This window comes from Mastigoproctus giganteus, chromosome 1, assembly GCF_048544385.1.
Source record: "Mastigoproctus giganteus isolate SK-2022 chromosome 1, ASM4854438v1, whole genome shotgun sequence".
Taxonomy (NCBI): domain Eukaryota; kingdom Metazoa; phylum Arthropoda; class Arachnida; order Uropygi; family Thelyphonidae; genus Mastigoproctus; species Mastigoproctus giganteus.
Genome location: NC_143575.1, coordinates 63,958,397 through 63,980,892, shown reverse-complemented (window position 1 = coordinate 63,980,892; position 22,496 = coordinate 63,958,397). Strand labels below are relative to the sequence as shown.

The 22,496-nt window shown below is 38.5% G+C and overlaps 1 protein-coding gene across 4 annotated transcripts in view; it reads right to left on the bottom strand.

The window, feature by feature from the left end:
- Window positions 1-22,496, bottom strand: part of Vps13 (vacuolar protein sorting 13C) — a 1,645,987-nt gene that overhangs the window by 1,264,256 nt on the left and 359,235 nt on the right. For all 4 annotated transcript variants that reach the window (XM_090373229.1, XM_090373247.1, XM_090373239.1 and 1 more), the window contains exon 17: window positions 18,742-18,800. In XM_090373229.1, coding sequence (XP_090229355.1) covers window positions 18,742-18,800 — 59 coding nt within the window. The remainder of the gene's footprint in view (window positions 1-18,741; window positions 18,801-22,496) is intronic.

Here is a 22,496-nt window from a genome sequence, read left to right as displayed (position 1 = left end):
CCCATGCACGGTACTAAGTACTATAGGTTTTGATACCTTTCGTGTTTGGGGTTTTCATAAAAAAAAAAATATATATGTTGTCTGAATTCTAATCACACTTGCAGTCTGCCAAACCCCATGTAATTTTTCTGACAGAATCTCAGTTATCAGTTGATTCAACTACTGCTCATCTCAGTTACCCAATTATTCCCTGTACAATTCCTTTTGCTTCAAATGTAATACTTGTGCATATGTCCGTTCCGATATTCCCTGCCAGAGACTTGATAATTTGGAATCTCCTCTGGCTTAAATTCTCTATACCTCGTTGTGTCAAATTCATCTGTTGTCTCTACCGTTCTCCCAAATCTACTAATCACTTGGAGCTTTTTGACTTCCTCACTTTGCAACTTGACTTTCTCCAGTCCAACTTTCCTAACTGTGAGGTAATTTTCCTTAGTGATTTATTGTTCACAACTCCAACTGGCTTCAGTTTTGTAGTCGCACTGACCCAGCTGGTCAAGATGCTGAGGCTTTTGCAATTACTAATGACCTTGCACAGATTGTTCATTTACCTACAAGAATACTGGACAATCATAAACATACAGCCAACACACTTGATCTTTTTCTCACAAACAGCACTTCTAAGTACACGGTCAAAATGAGAGGTCCTTTAGGCACTTCAGATCACAAATTGGTAATTGTCTCTTCTCCAATGGAGCCTTTATCTCATGGCTATTCCCAACCTTGTATTGTTTGGCATTACAAGAATGCAGAATGGGATGACCTGCGAGATTTCTTTTCTTCTTTTCCTTGGGCGGATTACTGTTTCAAAACTTCTGATGTCAATGTAAGCTCAGATCGTGTCAGTGAAATTATTCTTGCAGGAATAGAATCCTTTATCACACACTCCACTTTAAAATCTCATCCCTTATCTAAACCTTGGTTTTCCAATAAATGTGCTAAGGGTGTTCAAGAGAAGAATGTTGCATATCGTAATTGGCTTGTTTCTAATTCTTCAGTTTCATTTTCTGCCTTACACCAAAGCCCACAACAATTGTAAAGCAGTTATTAATCAGTCCAAACTAGAGTTTGAACAAGCTAAGAGTAGAAAACTAATGGTAGTCGAGCATTCTGTTCTCTTGCAAAAGCTATTGGCTGCAACTTTTGCCCATCTCTGCTCCCACCTCTGTCCAAACCAGATGGTTCTGTTGTCACTTCAGCCAAGGATAAAGCTGACCTGATAGCATCCCATTTTTCTTCCAGCTCATGTATTAATGATCTTGTAAAACACCTCCCACCATTCCCAACATGCTCCATTCAATGCCTCCTGTGGTCTTCCGTCCAAAGGATATCAGAAGGATTTTGATGAAACTTGATGCTCAGAAAGCTCCAGGTCCCAATGGTATTTCTCCACTTGTTCTCAAAACCTGTGCTCCTGAACTTACTCCTGTTCTTTGCCACCTTTTTTCACTTTCTTATTCCAAAGGTGGTTTTCCTTCAGCTTGGAATTTTGCTCATATCCACCCAGTTCCCAAAAAGGGTGACAAATCGCTCCCATTCAATTATTGTCCCATTGCAATTACTTCTACTCTTTCTAAAATAATGGAAAGATCAATTAACCGTCAACTCTTAAACTACCTAGAAACCTTCCGTCTGATCAACGATCGCCAGTATGGATTCCGTCAGTGTCAATCCACTGGTGATATTCTGGCTTATGTTACCCATTTATGGACCAATTCAATGGAAAAGTTCGGTGAAACACAAGCAGTTTCTCTTGACATCTCAAAGGATTTCGATTCTTAACAAGTTTCCATCTTATGGTTTGCCAAAGGTGGTAGATGACTTTCATCAACCGGTGAAATACCACCACTTTGCTTATTGGAGGCTCGAAGTGGTGAAACCCATGTTTAGTCTCTAGAGCAAAGTTTCCGGCATCCCCCTCCCCCCATACTTCTCCTTCAACCCATGCACGGTACTAAGTACTATAGGTTTTGATACCTTTCGTGTTTGGGGTTTTCATAAAAAAACAAAAAAAAAAAAAAAATGGTTATCCAGTTTTCTCTCTAATCGCTCACTGAGAGTGATGGTAGATGGCTCTCTGTCTTCTAACTTCTCCACTAATGCTGGTGTCCCCCAATATTCAGTTCTTTCCCCCCACTCTTTTCCTCTTGTATATTAATGACCTCCTTCCATTGACTAGAAATCCTATCCTTAGTTTTGCCAATGATAGCACATTGCATTCCACTTTCCATTTTGAGAAACCTTGCCCTGCTCAGTCAGCTTCAACTTCTCGAAAATCTACTACAAGTTCCTTAAATGCCAATCTCCGGGTAATTCTCCAGTAGGGCAAAGACAACTTAGTTGATTTCAATCCTTCTAAAACTCAGTCTTGTCTTATATCTCGCAAAAAGGATTCTTCTGCTCCTATGCTTATCTTTGGTGACACTCCAATTTCTAGGCAAAATGATACATCTCTTTTGGGGATTACCCTGACTTCTAATCTCTCTTGGCACAAGCACATTACAAATATTGCTTCCTCTGCATCTAAAAAACTTGGTTTTCTCTTTCGCCCTCAGCATTACTTTTCTTCCAAACAGCTGTTCACTCTGTACAAATCGCAAATCTGCCCTACCATGGAATATTTTTCTCACATCTGGGGTGGTACCCCCAAAACATCTCTCAGGCTTCTTGATTCCATTCAGAAGAGGGCAGTTAGATTAATTAATGATTCATCTCTAACAGAGTCTCACCACTCGCTGTCTCATAGAAGTTCTGTTTCTGCTGCATGCCTCTTCTACAGATACTTCCATGGGCACTGTTCTTCTGAATTGGCTTCTATAATTCCCACTCTCTCTTTCAAAACAGTCCGAATACATGCCGTCACCAGCCAACATCCATTTACTGTCCAACTTCAAACTCACAGAACCAGCTTTTCATCTTCCTCGTTTATTCATTCAACTGCTGTTTTCTGGAACAACCGTCCTTCATATGTATTTCCTGAAAATTATAGTCTACAGAAGTTCAAGTCCAGTGTCAACAAATATCTTCTTTCATCTTCTCAACCTCCAGCCCAAGCACATTACTAAGTACTAGAGGTTCTAATACCTCTTGTGTTTGGGGTTTACATAAAAAAGAAAAAAAAAAATAAATATATATATATATCGTAACACCACCACTACGAACATCTAACCTTTTAAATTGAGTCACACATTGGAATGATTTAAGTAATATATGTTCATCATTATCCAACCACGTTTCACTTAATATCAATATGTTGGATTGCTGTAAGATTGTGTCCATTTCGATATCTTGAACTTGGGTCCGTAAACTTTGTACATTCGTTGACAATATAGACATACCACTTTGTATGAAATCTTGCAGTTAATCTTGTAGGGATAGTAGTTTTTATTTTTCAAGCAATCTAGTTCAGCATGAAGTTCTACATTACTAGTAGCTTTGCCGTGGTGAAATGTGAAATCATTGTAGGGATTTGTAATATATAAACCTTGCAATGAGGTCACTCGAGATAACGCCACATATACAAGTTGCTGTCGATCTTTCTCATAATTATATACAACTTTGTCGAAGGTCCCTCCTTAAGATTTACATATAGTTTAAGCACAAGCAGATAATATAGGAAATTGTGTACATCTACATGTTAATTTCCTATTGTTCTTGAATGACATTGTAGTTGATCGTTTTATAATAGGTACGGACTGACTAGGTAAATGTTTATCTTTTGCATATTGTTTATAACAAGATTGAAGGTTATGTCCTATTTTTGACTCAGGAAATTTTATCCATATTCGTTTACCTGTTTCATCGTCCTCAAATTCTAAATATACTAAAGTACCGACTGCACCGTTTATCAATCCATCGACCACATCCATATTTGTAGCAATCTAATCTCAACAATGTACATTTCCACTCGCAGTCTGCCAAACCCCATGTACTTTTACTGACAGAAACTCAGTTGCTCAAATTAATTGCTGTTTAATTCCTTTCGCCTCAAAGGTAGTACTTGTGCATATATCCATTCTAATATTCCCTGTCAGAGATTTGGTAATTTGGAATCTCCTCTTTTCGATCCTGTCTGGCTTAAAATCTCTCTACCTCATTGTGTCAAATTCATCTGTTGTCCCTACCGTTTTCCCAACACCACTAATCACTTTCTCTTTGACTTCCTCTCTTTGCAACTTGACTTTCTCCAGTTCAACTTTCCTAACATAGAGGTAATTTTCCTTCGTGATTTTAATGTTCAAAACTCCAGCTGGCTTCCATTTTCAAGTCACACCGACCCAGCTGGTCGAGATGGTAAGGCTTTTGCAATTACTAATGATCTTGCACAGATTGTTCATTTACCTACAAGGATACTGGACAATCCTAACCATACTAATTTAATGATCACTGTCAAGCTGAGCTTCTTCAGAGAGACCTAGATAGACTTCAGGAATGGTCAGAAAAATGGCAGCTGTGCTTTAATCCAACAAAGTGTAAGGTATTACACCTGGGAAACAGTAATTCCAAAAAAACTTATTCACTTGGTGGAGTTCAACTAAACCCAGTACTGGAGGAAAGGGACTTGGGTGTTACGATACGGTCAGACATGAAATTCTCTGAGCATTGTAAACAGGTTGCAAGGAAGGCCCATGGTGTCCTATCGCATTATATAAGGCTTATGTTAGACCACACTTGGAATACTGTGTTCAAGTATGGAGACTGCACCTAAAGAAAGACATCGAGCTTCTTGAAAGGGTGCAAAGAAGGGTAACTCGCCTGGTGAGATCGGCAAAAGGGCGTCCTTATGAAGAAAGACTTCGAATATGTGGGTTGCAGAGTTTGGAAACTAGACTAGACACCTTAGAGGAGATTTGATTGAGGTGTTTAAGGCTCTGAGAGGCGTCAGTTAAATGAATGAGGACAAAATTTTCAAGATTATAAATGATGCTAGAACTAGGGGACATAAATTCAAGTTACGGGGGGAAATGTTTAGATTGGACTGCAGGAAGTTTTATTTTAGCCAGCGAGTTATAAATTACTGGAATAAGTTGCCTTCATGGGTGGTAGAGGCTGATAATTTGGGGAAATTCAAAGGTCATCCGGATAGTACGTTCGGGTAAGGGAAGCGCATAGGATGATAGGTTTAATTTCCTTTTTATTTATTTATTTATTTTTTTATTTATTAATTATTATTATTTAGTTATTTATTTTTTGTTTTTATCACTGTTTTGTTTGGATTTTTTTTTTTTGGCTGGTGCAGCATAAGCTATAGGCTTTCTTGCACCATGCGGCTGTTACTAATACTAATACAGCCAACATACCTGATCTTTTTCTCACAAAATACCCTTCTAAGTACACGGTTGAAGTGAGTGGTCTTTTAGGCACCACAGATCACAACTTGGTGATTGTCTCTTCTCCAATGGAGCCTTCATCTCATAGCTATTCCCAACCTCATATTGTCTGGCATCACAAGAATGCAAAATGGGATGATCTCTGAGATTTCTTTTCTTCTTTTCCTTGGTTGGATTACTGTTTCAAAACTTCTGATGTCAACCGTAGCCCAATGGTCAGGAGCGAGAGTGCATGCACGCTTTCCTTGAGTGGACTGGGGTTCAAGCCCATGAATACTAAATACAATAAATATTTGTGTTGACGATTTATTGTAAAGTCTACTGACATCGTTGTCGCGCCAGAGTATAAACAGGGGGGAAAAAAAATTTGCTCAGATCGTGTCAGTGAAATTATTCTTGTAGGAATGGAATCCTTTATTCCACACTCTACTTTAAAATCTCATCCTTTATCTAAAACTTGGTTTTCCGATATATGTGCTAAGGCATATCGCAATAGGCTTGTTTCCAAATCTTCAGTTTCATTTTCTGCCTACACAAAAGCTTACAACAATTGTAAAGCAGTTATTAATCAGTCCAAACTAGATTTTTAACAGGCTAAGAGTAGAAAACTTGTTTCTTGCCCTAATGTTAGCCGAGTATTCTGGTCTCTTGCCAAAGCTATTGGCCGCAATTTTGCCCATCTCTGCTCCCACCTTTGTCAAAACCAGATGGTTCTGTTTTCACTTCAGCCAAGGATAAAGCTGACCTGCTAGCATTACATTTTTCTTCCAATTCATGTATTAATGATCTGGTAAAACACTTCCCACCATGCCCCATTCAATGCCTCCTGTGGTCTTCTGTCAAAAGGAGGTTAGAAGGAATCTGATGAATTGATGCTAAGAAAGCTCCAGGTCCTGATGGTATTTCTCCACTTGTTCTCAAAACCTCTGCTCCCGAACTTACTCCTCTTCTTTGCCGCCTTTTTTTCACTTTTTTATCCAAAGGTGTTTTTCCTTCTGCTTGGAAATTTGCTCATATCCGGCCATAAAAAGGGTTCCTAAAAAGGGTGTCAAATCACTCCCATCCAATTATCATCCTATTGAAATTACGGCACCTCCATAGTCAGGTGGAAAGCAGCAGTGCATAGCACGCACTTCTTGATTAGACCGGGGTTCGAGCCCGTGACCACCAAATACAGAGAATGTGGAATGGTCGGGGAATGATCACCACACATCCCCAGAGCAATATGGCCTTAGTTGCTAATGCTCCTAAAAAAACCAACAACACTGAAATTACTTCTACACTTTCTAAAGTAATGGAGAAATCGATCAACTGCCTAGTCTTAAACTACCTCGAAACCTTCTGTCTGATCAACAATCGCCAGTATGGATTCCATCAATGTCGAACCACTGTTGATATTCTGCCTTATGTTACCCATTTATGGACTAATTCAATGGAACAGTTCAGTGAAACACAAGCAGTTGATCTTGACATCTCAAAGGCTCTCAATCGTGTTTGGCATAAAGGTCTTCTAAACAGGCTTCCATCTTATGGTTTGCCAAATGTTTTTTGTAATTGGTTATCCAGTTTACTCTCTAATCGCTCAATGAGAGTGATGGTAGATGGCTCTGCATCTTCTAACTTCTCCACTAATGCTTGTGTCCCCCAAGGTTCAGTTCTCCCCCCCACTCTTTTACTCTTGTATATTAATGAACTTTTTTCCACTGACTGGAAATCCTATCCATAGTTTTGCAATGATAGCACATTGCATTCCACTTTCCATTTTGAGAAACCTTGCCCAGCTCAATCAGTTTCAACTTCACAAATATCTCCTACCATTTCCTTAAATGTCGATCTCCAGGTAATTCTCCAGTGGGACAAAGACAACTTAGTTGATTTCAATTCATCTAAAACTCAGTCTTGTCTGAAAACTTTGGAAACGAGAATAGCCTTGTTCAGGCGAAGTTTTTACAGCTCTGGCAAATAGAGAAGTTTATTTTATATTTTTGCTGTTTTATTGATTTAAATTGGCATATTAATTTATTTTTAGAAGTAACTTTATATTCCTAGTATGATACTTTGTTTAATTTTTAACTTTGATAGAGATTTTGTGGGTTATTACTTAGTATCGGTAAGGGTATCCAATCCACATGTTTTACAAGTTTTTGCAGGTCCGGCGAACACTGGCAAGTTTTAACTATATTTAGCCGTTTTATTGACTTAATTGTTAAAATTAATTATTTTCTATAAGTAGCTTATAGACCTAGTCAAGATCTTTGGTTTATTCTGAATTTTAAAATAGTGCAAGGAAGCCTGAGGCTTATGCTGCACCAGCTAAAAAATATTTCCAAGTTACACTGAGAGAGAGAGAAAGAGAGAGAGAGAGAGAGAGAGAGAGAGAGAGAGAGAGAGAGAGAGAGAGAGAGAGAGAGAGAGAACAAGGGTCAGTAGTAGAAGGGACTCACCAAGAAAGAGAAGAATGATGATACCCAGCTCAGGACCCTGGGTGTGCCAAGCCCATACTCACCAGATGTGAGCTACTAAGTGTCCGTAGATTTACCATTCATAAATTTCAGCCATTGTTATACAATACAATGTTATAGCCCATACTTGATAGGGTTGGTTTAGTATAGTATATAGTATTACCAATTTAATCAGTAAAATTTATTAATCTTGTTAAACTTCATTATCAATTAAATTGTACTTTTTTTTAACTAAATACATATAACGACTTAGATTTTACAAACGTAACATTATTAATTAAAAAATAACTTGATACAGAAGTTATATAACGAAACTCGGATATAATACTCGATACTGAGAAAAAAAAAAAATATATATATATATATATAGTGTTATAACAGCATTGGGTTTATAAGTTTAGGGTTATAATTTTGTACTGAAATTGAATCGAAATCATGACAGAGAGCAGCAAAGCAAAAGGACTCAGGATAATTGGAGTACTGTGGCTCAGGGGAGAACTGTGAGGGAAGTTGCCATCTGAATCACAGCCTTTTAAAATGCACCATTTGCGTATACACCAATGCTAGGAGTTTGGTAAATAAATTTGATGAATTTGAGGTGTTGGTCAAAACATCAAAGGCAGATATTGTTGGGATATCAGAGATGTGGTGTCACACACATATAAGGAATGCAGGACTGGAATTTGGGGAGTACAATGTGTACGGGAAGGATAAACAGCATAGGAAGGGAGGAGGGATTATGCTATTACTTAAGAAACACATAAAATCAAAGGAAGTGCAACCAGTTGACATCACTGCACAGTGCAGTGTCAAGTCAGTTTGGTGTGACATAAGCAATGGGAAATCAAAATTGAGAGTAGGAGTGTGTTATAGGCCAATTGAATCTCATATAACGACTTAGAGTACAAACGTAACAAATAATTAATACATACTTGATACGGAAGTTATATAAAGGGAACTAGTAGATAACACTCGATACTGAAAAATAAATATAGCGTTATAACTGTGTTAAGATACAAGTTTAAGGTTTTAATTTTGTTCTGAAATTGTAATTTTACTGACATTTAAATCGAAATCATGACTCTGACCAGAGCAGCAAAGCAAAAGGCTCAAGCTAATGGGAGTGCTGTGACTCAGGGGAGAACTGAGGGGGGCAGTTGCCCTCTGAATCACAGCCTTTTAAGATGCACTGTTTGCTTGATGTTTGCGTGGAAGGAAATTAGGCGACAACTCGGCGTTGTTATGGGCCTACATGAGACCTTGAAGGACAGGGTGGATGCCCTCGAAGGAAATAAATTGAGGGGCCCATCAAGCTCTCAGCTGCCCACATCAACGCCAGAGCTTGCACTTGGTCATCTTGCAACACAGAGGCAGCCCCCAAGGCAGAATGCGCTGGTCCCACAGGAACTAGTAGTTGTTTGTGACTCTATTGTCAGGGAAACGGGGAACATGCTTTGTAAAAAGGATAGGTGGAACAGGACCAGGGTATGTCTGCCAGGGGCAAGGGTTGATGACGTTGTAGAGCAGATATCATCTTTTAAGGGCACAAAAGGTGATATAGTTGTACACGTTGGCACTAATGACATTAAGAGTAGGAGACCAGCAGAATTACTTAACAAGTACAGGTCACTGTTGAAAAAAAGCCGTGAAGTAGGGTTAAATTTGAAAGTGTCTGCAATTCTGCCCAGACACGATAGGAGGGAGTATATGATGAGAGCCTTGTCGATCAATTCGGCCCTGGAAAGATTGTGCAAGGCTCAAGGGGTAGAATTTTTTTCAGCCTGGAATGTACTTGTTAACAGGAGAGATTGCTTCTACAGGGATGGGATACACTTAAATAGAAAGGGTGCAAGAATATTTGCTGATGCTATCGAGGCAGTGTTAGGTGGGTCGGAAAACTGCTAGCTTGGGGGGAGACAAAGACTAATGGATTAACAGTAGCCACTGGCAGAGGTGAAAGAGATTCTTGCACTGCTTCTATTGGAATGAGCAGAAGCCTGAAAAACAAGATGCAGGATATTTCAGAGACTGCTGGAAGTCACTGTGATACAAGTAAACACATGAGTTGTGTTAGGGTAGCTAAGAATAGAAACAAGTGCAGGTATACTTGCGTGTACATCAATGCTAGGAGTTTAGTAAATAAATTTGATGAATTTGAGGTATTGCTCAAAACATCAAAGGAAGATATTGTTGGGATATCAGAGATGTGGTGTCACACAGATATAAGGAATGCAGAACTGGACTTTGGGGAGAACAATGTGTATAGAAAGGATAGGAGGGGTTATGCTATTAGTTAAAAAACACATAAAATCCAAGGAAGTGAAGCCAGTCGACATTGATGGACAGGGCAGTGTCGAGTCAGTTTGGTGTGACATAAGCATAGGTAAATCAAAATTGAGAGTAGGAGTGTGCTATAGGCCTAATGACTCTGATGAGTATAATAAGATACTTTACAGGGAAATAGAATGAGCCAGTAAATCAGAGAGTCTTATAATGGGGGATTTTAATTTCCCAGATATTGACTGGAATTTGTGGGTTGGTCACTCACACACTAGCAGGGCTTTTGTGGATTTATTGGATGATTGTTTTCTACACCAGCATGTTCGGGAGGCAACTAGAGGGAGTAATACTCTTGATCTGATTATCAGTAGTGATTCTTCATGCATTAGGAATCTGCAGATAAAGGAACCACTGGGTGGCAGTGATCACAGTGTGCTGAAGTGGGATTTACTCAAGGAGGTAACTGCCATCAGAGGCAAAGGGAAGGGTTTTTGCTTTCGTAAAGGCGACTATGATGGTCTGAGACAGTATTTAAATTCTATACAGTGGGACCAACTGATGATGTTACCAACAGCAAATTCAAAATGGGAAGCATTCAAGGAACTAATCTTGGAAGCTACCAGGCTTTACATACCAACCAAGAAATATTGTTCAAGGTTCAGGCCTAAATGGTTGTCAGATGAACTAATGAGACATATGGCAGAGAAGAAATATGCATGGGATACATACAAATTAATGGGTGACTGATAGAAGCCTATGATAGATATAAGTTGGTCTGTAACCAAGTCACAAAGGAGATTAGGCAGGCAAAGGCAGATTATGAGAAATCCTTGGCAAAGGACGCAAAGAAAAACAGAAAAGAGTTCTTTACCTATTTAAACTCAAGAAGGAAAGGGATGAATCAGATTGGTCCACTGGATGTTGATGGTTCAACAGTTGAGGATCCTGCTCAGGTGGCTAACAATCTAAACGAGTATTTTGCATCTACATTCACACATGAGGAGTTATTCAGGAAGAGGAATGTCTTAGGTGACGTAAACATTGGCAGTGAGCTAGATTATTTTCTAATAACTGAGAGGAAAGTGGAGGAGAAATTGCTGAGGATAAACATAAAAAAGGCACCAGGGGTGGATGGGATCTATCCACTTATATTAAAGGAGGCAGCAAAGGAAGTAAGCAAACCCCTAGCCATAATTATGATAGCTTCTTTGGACTCAGGGGAGGTACCCATTAACTGGAGATGTGCAAATGTAACCCCAATTCACAAAGGAGGATCAAAGTCTGACACAAGTAATTATAGACCTGTTAGTTTAACTTCGGTTCCAGGAAAATTAATGGAGGCACTGGTTAAAGAAGCACTGCAGGATCATCTGGACAAGAATTCAGTTATAGCTCAGACACAGCATGGTTTTGTTAAGGGCAGGTCTTGTCTGACCAATTTGATTGGATACTATGATGTAGTCACAAAAGAACTGGATGCAGGGAATAACTTTGATATTATATATTTGGATCTTAGAAAGGCATTTGATACTGTTGCGCATGGAAGACTGCTGCACAAATTGGAGAAGTGTGGCATTGGAGGCAAATTGCTGCTATGGATAAAGGGATGGTTGAGTGGCAGAAGACAGAGAGTGTTAATCAATGGACACTGCTCAACGTGGACTGATGTTATTAGTAGAGTTCCTCAGGGTTCAGTGTTGGGTCCATTGTTGTTTTCTGTATTTATAAATGATATTGATGATGGTGTATCAGGCTTAATGTCCAAGTTTGCAGACGATACCAAGGTTGGCAGGGTTGTTAAGGACACTACTGATACTATGCTGCTGCAACAGGATCTGGAAAGGTTGAGCAGATGGGCTGAGAGGTGGCAAATGAAGTTTAACATTGACAAATGTAAAGTACTACATATGGGAAACAGTAACCCCAGATCAATGTATCAACTCTGTGGTACTACGCTGACAGTGGTAGAGAATGAAAAGGACCTGGGGGTAATTGTGCAGGCAGATATGAAGTTCTCTGAGCAGTGCAGACGAGCTGCAAGAGTAGCTCATGGTGTCTTGTCAATGATATACAGGAATTTTTCTAGCAGGGATAAGGATGTGATTATTCCCTTGTATAAGGCATTGGTCAGGCCACACCGTGAGTACTGTATACAGGTCTGGAGGCCTCATTTCAAGAAGGATGTAGAGCTGCTCGAACGAGTACAGAGAAGGGCAACAAGATTAGTGAATGGAACAAAGGGTTGCTCTTACGAAGAAAGGCTTAAGTTTTGCAAATTACAGAGCCTGGAGACTAGGCATCGGCGAGGTGATCTGATAGAGGTGTATAAGGCTTTGAATGGCTTGAGCATGCTCAATGCCGATGGGATTCTTCCTCTTGCTCAGAATAATCACCTGAGAGGGCATAAATTCAAATTGAGGAAGGACGGATGTCGGATAGATGTGCGGAAATTTGCCTTTAGCCAGCGGGCAGTTGGTTTTTCGAATAGACTCCCATCGCTTGTTGTTGAAGTTGATAGCCTAAATAAATTTAAGGCTCAGCTGGACAGGTATTTCGAACGAACGGAGGGGTGAAATGGGAGTAATGGTTGGTTTTTTTTTTTTTTTTTTTTTTGGCTGATGCTGAATAAGCTTGCTTTCTTGCATCATATGCCTCTACTAATGCTAATGCTAAGTATAATAAAAAACTGCTCAGGGGAAGAGAGTGGGCCAGTAAATCAGAGTCTTATAATGAGGGATTTTAATTTCCCGGATACTGGCAGAATTTGTGGGTTGGTCACTCACACACTAGCAAGTCTTTTGTGGATTTATTGCATGATTGTTTTCTATATCATCATCATGTTTGGGAGGCAACTACAGGGAGAAATACTCTTGATCTGATTATCAGTAGTGATTCTTTATGCATTAAGAATGTGCAGATAAAGGAACCACTAGGTGGCAGTGATCACAGTTTGCTGAAGTGGGATTTACTCAAAGATGTAACTACCATCAAGAGTAAACGGAAGTGTTTTTGCTTTTGTAAAGGCGACTATGGAGGTCTGAGAAAGTATTTAAATTCAATATGGTTGGACCAACTGATGATGTTACCAAAAGCAAATTCAAAATAGGAAGCATTCAAAGATAATCTTGGAAGCTACTAAGCTTTACATACCAACTAAGAAATATTGTTCAAGGTTTAGGCCTAAATGGATGTCAGATGAGCTAATGAAACATTTGGCAGAGAAGAAAACTGCATGGGATACATATAAATTAATAGGTGACATGGAAATCTATGATAGATGTAAGCTGGTCTGTAACCAAGTTACAGACCAGCTTTCATCATTAAAGGAGGTTAGACAGGTAAAGGCAAATTATGAGAAATCTTTGGCAAAGGATGCCAAGAAAAACAGCAAAGAGTTCTTTACATGTGTAAACTCTAGAAGGAAGGGGATGAATCAGATTGGTCGACTGGATATCGATGGTTGAAATGTTGATGATTCTGCTCAGGTGGCTAACAAACTAAATGAGTATTTTGCCTCTACATTCACTCACTCACTCACACTCACACACACACACACACACACACACACACAAGGAGTTATTCAGGGAGGGGAATGCCAGAGGTGAACTCACCTCTGACAGTGAGCTAGATGATTTTGTAATAACTGAGAGGAAAGGGGAGGAGAAATTGTTGAAGATAAACATAAGAAAGTCATATGGGGTGGATGGGATCTATCCAGTTATATTAAAGGAGGCAGTAAGTAAGCAAACCCTTAGCCATAATCATGAGAGCTTCCTTGGACTCAGGGGAGGTACCATGCACTGGAGAAGTGCAAATGTGAACACAATTCACAAAGAAGGATCAAAGGGCGACACAAGTAATTATAGACCAGTTAGTTTAACCTCTGTTCCAGGGAAATTAATGGAGGCACTGGTTAAAGAAGCACTGCACAATCATCTAGACAAGACTTCAGTTATAACTCGGACACAGCATGGGTTTGTTAAGGGGAAGTCTTGGCTGACCAATTTGATTGGATACTATGATGCAGTCACAAAAGAACTGGATGCAGGGAATAACATTGATATTATATATTTGGATCTTAGAAAGGCTTTTGATACTGTTGCACATGGAAGACTGCTGCCCAAATTGGAGCAGTGTGGCATTGGAGGCAAATTGCTGCTATAGATAAAGGGATGGTTGAGGGGGAGAAGACAGAGAGTGGTAAGCAATGGACACTGCTCGTCGTGGACTAATGTTATTAGTGGAGTCCCTCAGGGTTCAGTGTTGGGTCCATTGTTGTTTTCTGTATTTATAAATGATATTGATGATGGTATATCCGGTTTAATGTCCAAGATTGCAGACAATACGAAGGATGGCAGGGTTGTTAATGACACTAATGACAATATACTGCTGCAACAGGATCTAGAAAAGTTGAACAGATGGGCTGAGAGGTGGCAAATGAAGGTTAACATTGGCAAATGTAAAGTACTACATATGGGAAGCAGTAACCCCCAGAGTAACATATCAACTCTGTGGTACTACACTAACAGTAGAAGAGAATGAAAAGGACCTGGGGGTAATTGTGCAGGCAGATATGAAGTTTTCTGAGCAGTGCAGATTGTCTGCAAGAGTAGCTCATGGTGCCTTGTCAATGATATACAGGAATTTTTCTAGCAGGGAGAAGGAGGTGATTAACCCCTTATATAAGGGCAATGGTCAGGCCACACTTTGAGTACTGTATACAGGTCTGGAGGCTTCATTTTAAGAAGGATGTAGAGCTGTTGGAAAGAGTACAGAGAAGGGCAACAAGATTAGTGAATGGAACAAAGTTTTGCAGATTACAGTGTTTGGAGACTAGGCACCTACGAGATGATCTGATTGAGGTGTATAAAGCCTTGAATGGATTAAGCATGCTCAATGCTGATGACATTCTTCCTCTTGCTCAGAATAATCACCTGAAAGGGCATAAATTCAAATTGAGGAAAGAGAGTTGTAGGATAGATGTGCAGAAGTTTGCTTTTAGCCAGCACATAGTTGATTGTTGGAACAGACTTCCATCTTTTGTTGTGGAAGTTGATAGCCTAAATAAATTTAAGGCTGAGGTGAACAGGTATTTGGAATGAACGGAGAGGTAAAATCGGAGCGCGTTTTTTTTTTTTTTTTTTTTGGCTGATGCTGCATAAGTTTGCTTTCTTGCAGCATATGTCTCTTCTAATGCTAATCTCACAAGAAGGATTCTTCTGCTCACATGCTTATCTTTTGTGACACTCCGATTTCTAGGCAAGTTGATGCATCTCTTTTGGGGGATTGCCCTAACTTCTAATCTCTCTGGGCAAAAGCACATTACAAATAGAGGTCGACCATCACTAATCCGGCCACCTGTAATCCGGTTCCACCGCTAATTCAGACATAATTTCCGCAAACGTAATTTCAAATTTCCCAACTCTGTTCAACCAGGTTGCGCACCGAACTGCCGCTACTGTTTTGGTGGCGCTTAAATGCGTTGATACTTTAACATGTTATTTTATATGTGCACCATCCCTTAAAACAGTATTCTCTGTTGAAGCAGCAAGACCTAATTCCGTGTGATAGATGACAAACTTTGTCTTGCTTCATACTTCTTAATTAATCATCTTCATTTCTAAATCAATTTTGTTTCATTTCCTAGCACTGCCAGCACTTGCACTTTCTGTTGGTTCCTTTCCCTTCACCGTTGTAATAAGTTAATAGGAATGAAGAGAAGACTCTGTAAATTTATTTATGTTTTTTTATATGATTGAAGATTTCAGTGAAGGGGAACTCATTTGACCATAATAACGTAAAAGCCCAAAGAATTCCAGTTATTGGTATTATAGCAAATGCAATAAGATTGAGTTTACTACCCGTTTATAATAGATTGCACTAACAGAAAACCCCAATAAACCAGAAATTGCAAATCGTTTTTATTATTTTATGGTAGTCAACTCCAGAAATTTAGAAAAATATCACAAAAGCGTCTAAATTTGATTCTTATAACAGAGCATATGATAACGAAGTAAGTGTAGTGAAATTGCCATTATAAAAATGACCTTTTAGAGAGATAAACAGCTTGGTTATATAACGAAAATTTCAACTTCCGAGGTCTTCGAAAGAATGACCAAAAAAAAAAAAAAAAAAAATTGTTATTGGGTTCACATTACGATATTTTCACAATACTTCCATTTATTCCTACGGGATGCAAAATACATTTCCACAATTGTTTTAAGTTTGCACCGGCCAGTAAAAACTTATGTAAAGTCGAATTTCCATAAGTCGAGTATTATGTAAGCCGGGGAATGCCGATATTAAATATTTAAAGTCGTAATGCTTCATTTGACTGTATCAGCATTAAAATCACTTCAACTGTACAACACGTGTAAACTAGTACTAATACTTTTTTGTAGCTGTAGAAGTAATGGAGGCATGTGATGCAAGAAAACAAGCATACAAGCTTATGTAGCATCAGCCAAAAAAAAAAACAATTTCTTACATTGATTCCCTCTAAAAGTTTGTTCAGTTCCTCGTTGAATTTATTTAAGCTATCAACTTCCACAACCACGACAGATGGAAGTTTGTTCCCGAAATTAAACACCCACTGGCTAAAGACAAATTTCTGCACATCTATTCTATAACTATCTTTCATCATGTCTGCACAATTTGCATTTATGCTCCCTCAGGTTCATAATCTGAGCAAGCAGAAGAATCTCATCAGAAATCAGTGTGCTCAACCCATTCAAGGCCTTATACCCCCCTCAATCAGATCACCTCACAGGTGCCTAGTCTCTAGCCACTGCAATTTGCAGAACTTAAACCTTTCTTGGTAAAGTTCCCTTCGTTACCCTCAACAATCTTGTTACCCTTCCCTGAACACACTCAAGCAAATCTACATCCTTCCTAAAATGAGGCCTCCAGCCTGTATGTGGTATCCAAGACGTGGCTTGACCACTGCCTTATACAAAGGGATAATCACCCCCTTTTCCCTACTAGCAAAATTCCTGTATATCATTGACAAAACCCTATGCCCTGCTCTTACAGCCTGTCTGCATTGCACAGAAAACTTCATACCTGACTGCACAATTACTCCCAGATCTTTTTAATTTTCTAACACCCTAAGTGTAGTACCACACAGTTGGTACGTTTCTCTGGAGTTACTCCTGCCCATATGCAGTACTTTGCATTTGTCAATGTTAAACTTCAGTTGCCACTTCTCAGCCCATCTGCCCAATTTTCTAGATCCTGTTGCAGTAGTGCATGCCATTACTATCATTAAAAATTCTGTCAACCTTTGTATCATCTGCAAACTTCAACATTAAGTCTGATATACCTTCATTGACAAATACACAAAACAAAAGTGGGCCCAACACCAAATCTTGGGGTGGGGGGGGGGACTCCACTAGTAACATTAGTCCATGAAGAGCAGCGGCCATTGATTACCACTCTCTGTCTTCTCCCACTCAACCACCCTTTTAACTGTATGTTTAGAACAACTCATGGTTTTAAATATTGTTTTGATGTTCATTATAATGTATTATCTCTGCAATTATCTTTTATTGGTAATTAAACAGTAATTTATTTTCATTAAAAGTAAATCTATAATGATAATAGTTTTTAATAACTTTTAACAAATTAGAAAACAGCAGAGTAAAGTGTAGCCTGTTTTTATTTATTTTTTTAATGGTTAACTAAATAATTATGGAAAACCATTCAGAGATGTTTATCATAACCATATTCATTAAAGAAAATAAGAAATTCATATAAGTTGTTAAAAATTCTGATTTTAATGCAGTTTTGGTATTTTTTACAAAAAAAGGGAGAGAGAGAGAGAGAGAGAGAGAGAGAGAGAGAGAGAGAGAGAGAGAGAGAGAGAGAGAGAATCTATAGCACCAAACATGCTACAATGGTGAGAAACAGAAGAGGTCAAATCAAGTGAAACAGACAGACCCTCCATCTTAAATCCAAAAAGTTGGCAATTTATTTTCAGGAAAACAACAAATGTATGTGGTGGCAACTACTCTACCCCCTTGTAACTGACCTAGCAATCATTAAAGATTAAATAAGTGATGGTTACAGAGACATATAATGAATGTCATACAGGTTGGTGAATGGCAACTGGTCATATTCATAAGCAATTCTAAAAAAAAAAAAAGTGATCACAACCAAGTCTGGTGAAAGAATAATAGTTCAGTCATTATCAGGTGCATCAACAACTTAGGACAATTGACACCACTGTGTATTATGTCTGCACAAGTGTTTCAAAGACTAATTTATATGTTTGTGGGCTGAAAAACACTGAATAACTCATAGGAAAACTTACTCCTTCCACCTGAGATCGGAAGGAGTAAGTTCATGCCACAAAAATAAACAAGGACATTTTTTATGTCTCCAACTTTAAGTTCAAGATATCTCTGGAAGAATATTTCTCATTTATGTTTTTCCTTTATGTTCATTTATTTCCTTTATTTTCATTTATGTTCAATAAGACTAAGTGCAGTAAAAACATAACACTTTCAGAATGAGGTTTCCCCCCCCATATCCCACATGGTTGCAAAACCACTCAGTCTTCTTTTCAGTAATTTATAGACACAGTAAAATGGCTTAAAGTTATTTAACATATGACAACACGTATTCATTATCACTAATTTCATTATCACAAACATTCAGAACTATCTTACTGAGACAAGTTGACTGGTTCTGGTGGTTTGAAAACTTCAGCAAGGCTATTAACTGTCATCTGAAAAAGGTGAACAAGGCAAAAAGTAGAAAATTTTAAAATAATTTAATGCAGTGTTAAATAGCATTGTATAATTATGTATTTAAACATGAAATACAAAATAAGAAATGTAAACAGAAATTTTCTTTGTGAGATCACTTGGAATATCATAAATCATTATAATAACATATTAATATTATAATGATTTGAAAAAAGAAACCTTGAAAAAGAACAGGTTCTACTGTACAACAGAACCTCTTTTTCACAAGATGGTTCAGGATACAGGTATTCTAAATTATGAACCTCCCAAGATAAAACAGAATTATAGTATTCTTATGGATCATAATTCATTTCTGTAGCAGCAAAAAAATTTTGTTATATTGCACATTATACTTATAAAAAGAAGCATCAAAAGACATACTATTAAGCTTCATTTTTTTTTTTTTTTTCTTTTTTATTTATCGGAATAAATCTTTTTTTTTTTTTTTTTTTTTGGTAATTTTGGCACATCGGCTTCTGTGGCCATAATGCACTTCCCAAGGTTTTTGCAGTACTTTGATCCAAGCCCGAGGCGGGATTCGAACCCACGACCTTTGGATTGCCAGGCAGGCACTTTACCCACCTGGCTAGCCTGGTCGGCTCGGAATAAATCATCTTTAATTGTATTTGCACTATACTTAACCATCTAACAGGTACATTGAGTGTCACATTTGAGTCCTCCACAATACCATGGAGATATTTGGTATAACAGCAATCAATAATTTAAAATTTGGCATTTCCTAACATTTTCTTATCTTGACAGTACAGGCAACATGAAAAGAAATATTTTTCACACGTCTGTCACTCAGCACAAGCTGCTCAACCTTTGCAACTGTCTCACTGTCTGTGGATGTTGATGGCCTTCCTTCTCTTGGCTCATCAAAAACACTTGTATGACCATAATGTAACTCCCATTTCCACTTTTTAACAGTGTCGCAGGATGGACAATTCTGCCTATTGACAGCTTTCATTTCTTCATCAATTTTCTGAGCTTTCCTGCACTGCAAATGCAGGAACTTGATCACTGCTCAACAGTCCACTTTGTCAACCACTGCATTCTTCCTCAGATTCTGGGCTACACCTCTGGTGTACAATCACCTATGGCAGGAGTCCTCAAGTGTTTAGAGAAGCAGGCCACATATGAATTTTTATACTTATATAAAAATTCATATGCCACATATGAATTTTTATACTTATAAAAGAAGCATCAAAAGACACACTATTAAGGAATATTTGGAAGGCCAGAGAAAATTCCTAATTACTAAAAACTACATTCTCTGCATAACATTTGAAGTTATATAGGGAAACAAAATTTTATACCTACAGATTCAAAAATAAATTGATGGATGTGTACTATAAAATATACCAGTTTGTTTATACCATATTTTAATTATTACTTATTTATTGTACTATGGAGATACTTCTGTTAGTAATACAACAAAATTAATTATTACTTATTTATTATACTAATTACAACAATACAATTATTAATACTTCAAAATTAATTAGCATGAGCATTAGTAGAGGCATGTGATGCGAGAAAGCAAGCTTATGCAGCATCAACCAAAAAAAAAAAAAAAACCTTCCACTTCACCCCTCTGTTCGTTCGAAATACCTGTCCAGCTGAGCCTTAAATTTATTTAGGCTATCAACTTCCACAACAAGGGATGGAAGACTGTTCCACCAACCAACTACCCGCTGGCTAAAGGCAAATTTCTGCACATCTATCCTACATCTGTCTTTCCTCAATCTGAATTTATGCCCTCTCAGGTTATTATTCTGAGCAAGACGAAGAATCCCATCGGCATTCAGCATGCTCAAGCCATTCAAGCCTTTGTACACCTCTATCAGATCACCTCGCCGGTGCCTAGTCTCCAGACACTGTAATTTGCAAAACTTAAGCCTTTCTTCGTAAGAGCAACCCTTCATTCCGTTCACTAACCTTGTTGTCCTTCTCTGTACTCGTTCCAGCAGCTCTACATCCTTCTTGAAAACAGACCTCCAGACCTGTATACAGTAATCAAGGTGCGGCCTGACCATTGCCTTATACAAGGGAATAATCACCTCCCTATCCCTGCTAGAAAAATTCCTGTATATCATTGATAAGACACCATGAGCTACTCTTGCAGCCCGTCTGCACTACTCAGAGAACTTCATATCTGCCTGCACAATTCCCAGGTCTTTTTCATTCTCTACCACTGTCAGTGTAGTACCACAGAGTTGATACGTTGCTCTGGGGCTGCTGTTTCCCATATGTAGTACTTTACATTTGTCAATGTTAAACTTCATTTGCCACCTCTCCGCCCATCTGCTCAACCTTTCCAGATCCTGTTGCAGCAGTATAGTGTCAGTTGTGTCCTTGACAACCCTGCCAACCTTCGTATCATCTGCAAACTTGGACATTAAGCTTGATATACCATCATCAATATTATTTATAAATACAGAAAACAACAATGGACCCAACATTGAACCCTGAGGGACTCCACTAATAACATTAGTCCACGATGAGCAGTGTCCATTGATTGCCACTCTGTCTTCTGCCACTCAACCATCCCTTTATCCATAGCAACAATTTGCCACCAATGCCACACTGCTCCAATTTGTGCAGCAGTCTTCCATGTGCAACAGTATCAAAAGCCTTTCTAAGATCCAAATATTTAATATCAAAGTTATTCCCTGCATCTAATTCTTTTGTGACTACATCATAGTATCCAATCAAATTGGTCAGGCAAGACCTTTCCTTAACAAAACCATGCTGTGTCTAAGCTATAACTGAATTCTTGTCAAGATGATCCTGCAGTGCTTCTTTAACCAGTGCCTCCATTAATTTTCCGGAAACAGAAGTTAAACACACAGGTCTATAATTACTTGTGTCAGCCTTTGATCCTCCTTTGTGAATTGGGGTTACATTTGCATATCTCCAGTCTGTGGGTACCTCCCCTGAGTCCAACGAAGCTCCCATAATTATGGCTAACAGATTGCTTACTTCCTTTGCTGCCTCCTTTAATATAACTGGATAGTTCCCATCCACCACAGGTGCCTTTCTTCTATTTATCTTCAACAATTTCTCCTCCACTTTACTCTCAATTATTACAAGATCATCTAGCTCACTGCCAGTGTTTACTTCATCTATGGCATTCCCCTTCCTGAATAACTCCTCATATGTGAATGTAGATGCAAAATATTGATTTAGTTTGTTAGCTACCTGAGCAGGATCTTGAACAGTTGAACCATCGATATCAAGTGGACCAATCTGGTTCATCCCCTTCCTTCTAGAATTTAAGTAAGTAAAGAACTCCTTGCTGTTTTTCTTTGCATCCCTTGCCAAAGATTTCTCGTAATCTGCCTTCCCCTGCCTATCCTCCTTTGTAACTTGGTTACAGATCAACTTATATCTATCATAATCTTCTGTGTCACGTGTTAATTTATATGTATCAAGTGCATTTTTCTTCTCTGCCATATGTCTCATTAGTTTATCTGACGTCCATTTAGGCCTGAACCTTGAACAATATTTCTTAGTTGGTATGTAAAGCCTAGTAGCTTCCAAGATAAGTTCTTTGAATGCTTCCCATTTTGAGTTTGCTGTTGGTAACATCATCAGTTGGTCCCACTGTATAGAATTTAAATACTGTCTCAGACCATCGTAGTCGCCTTTACGAAAGCAATAACCCTTCCCTT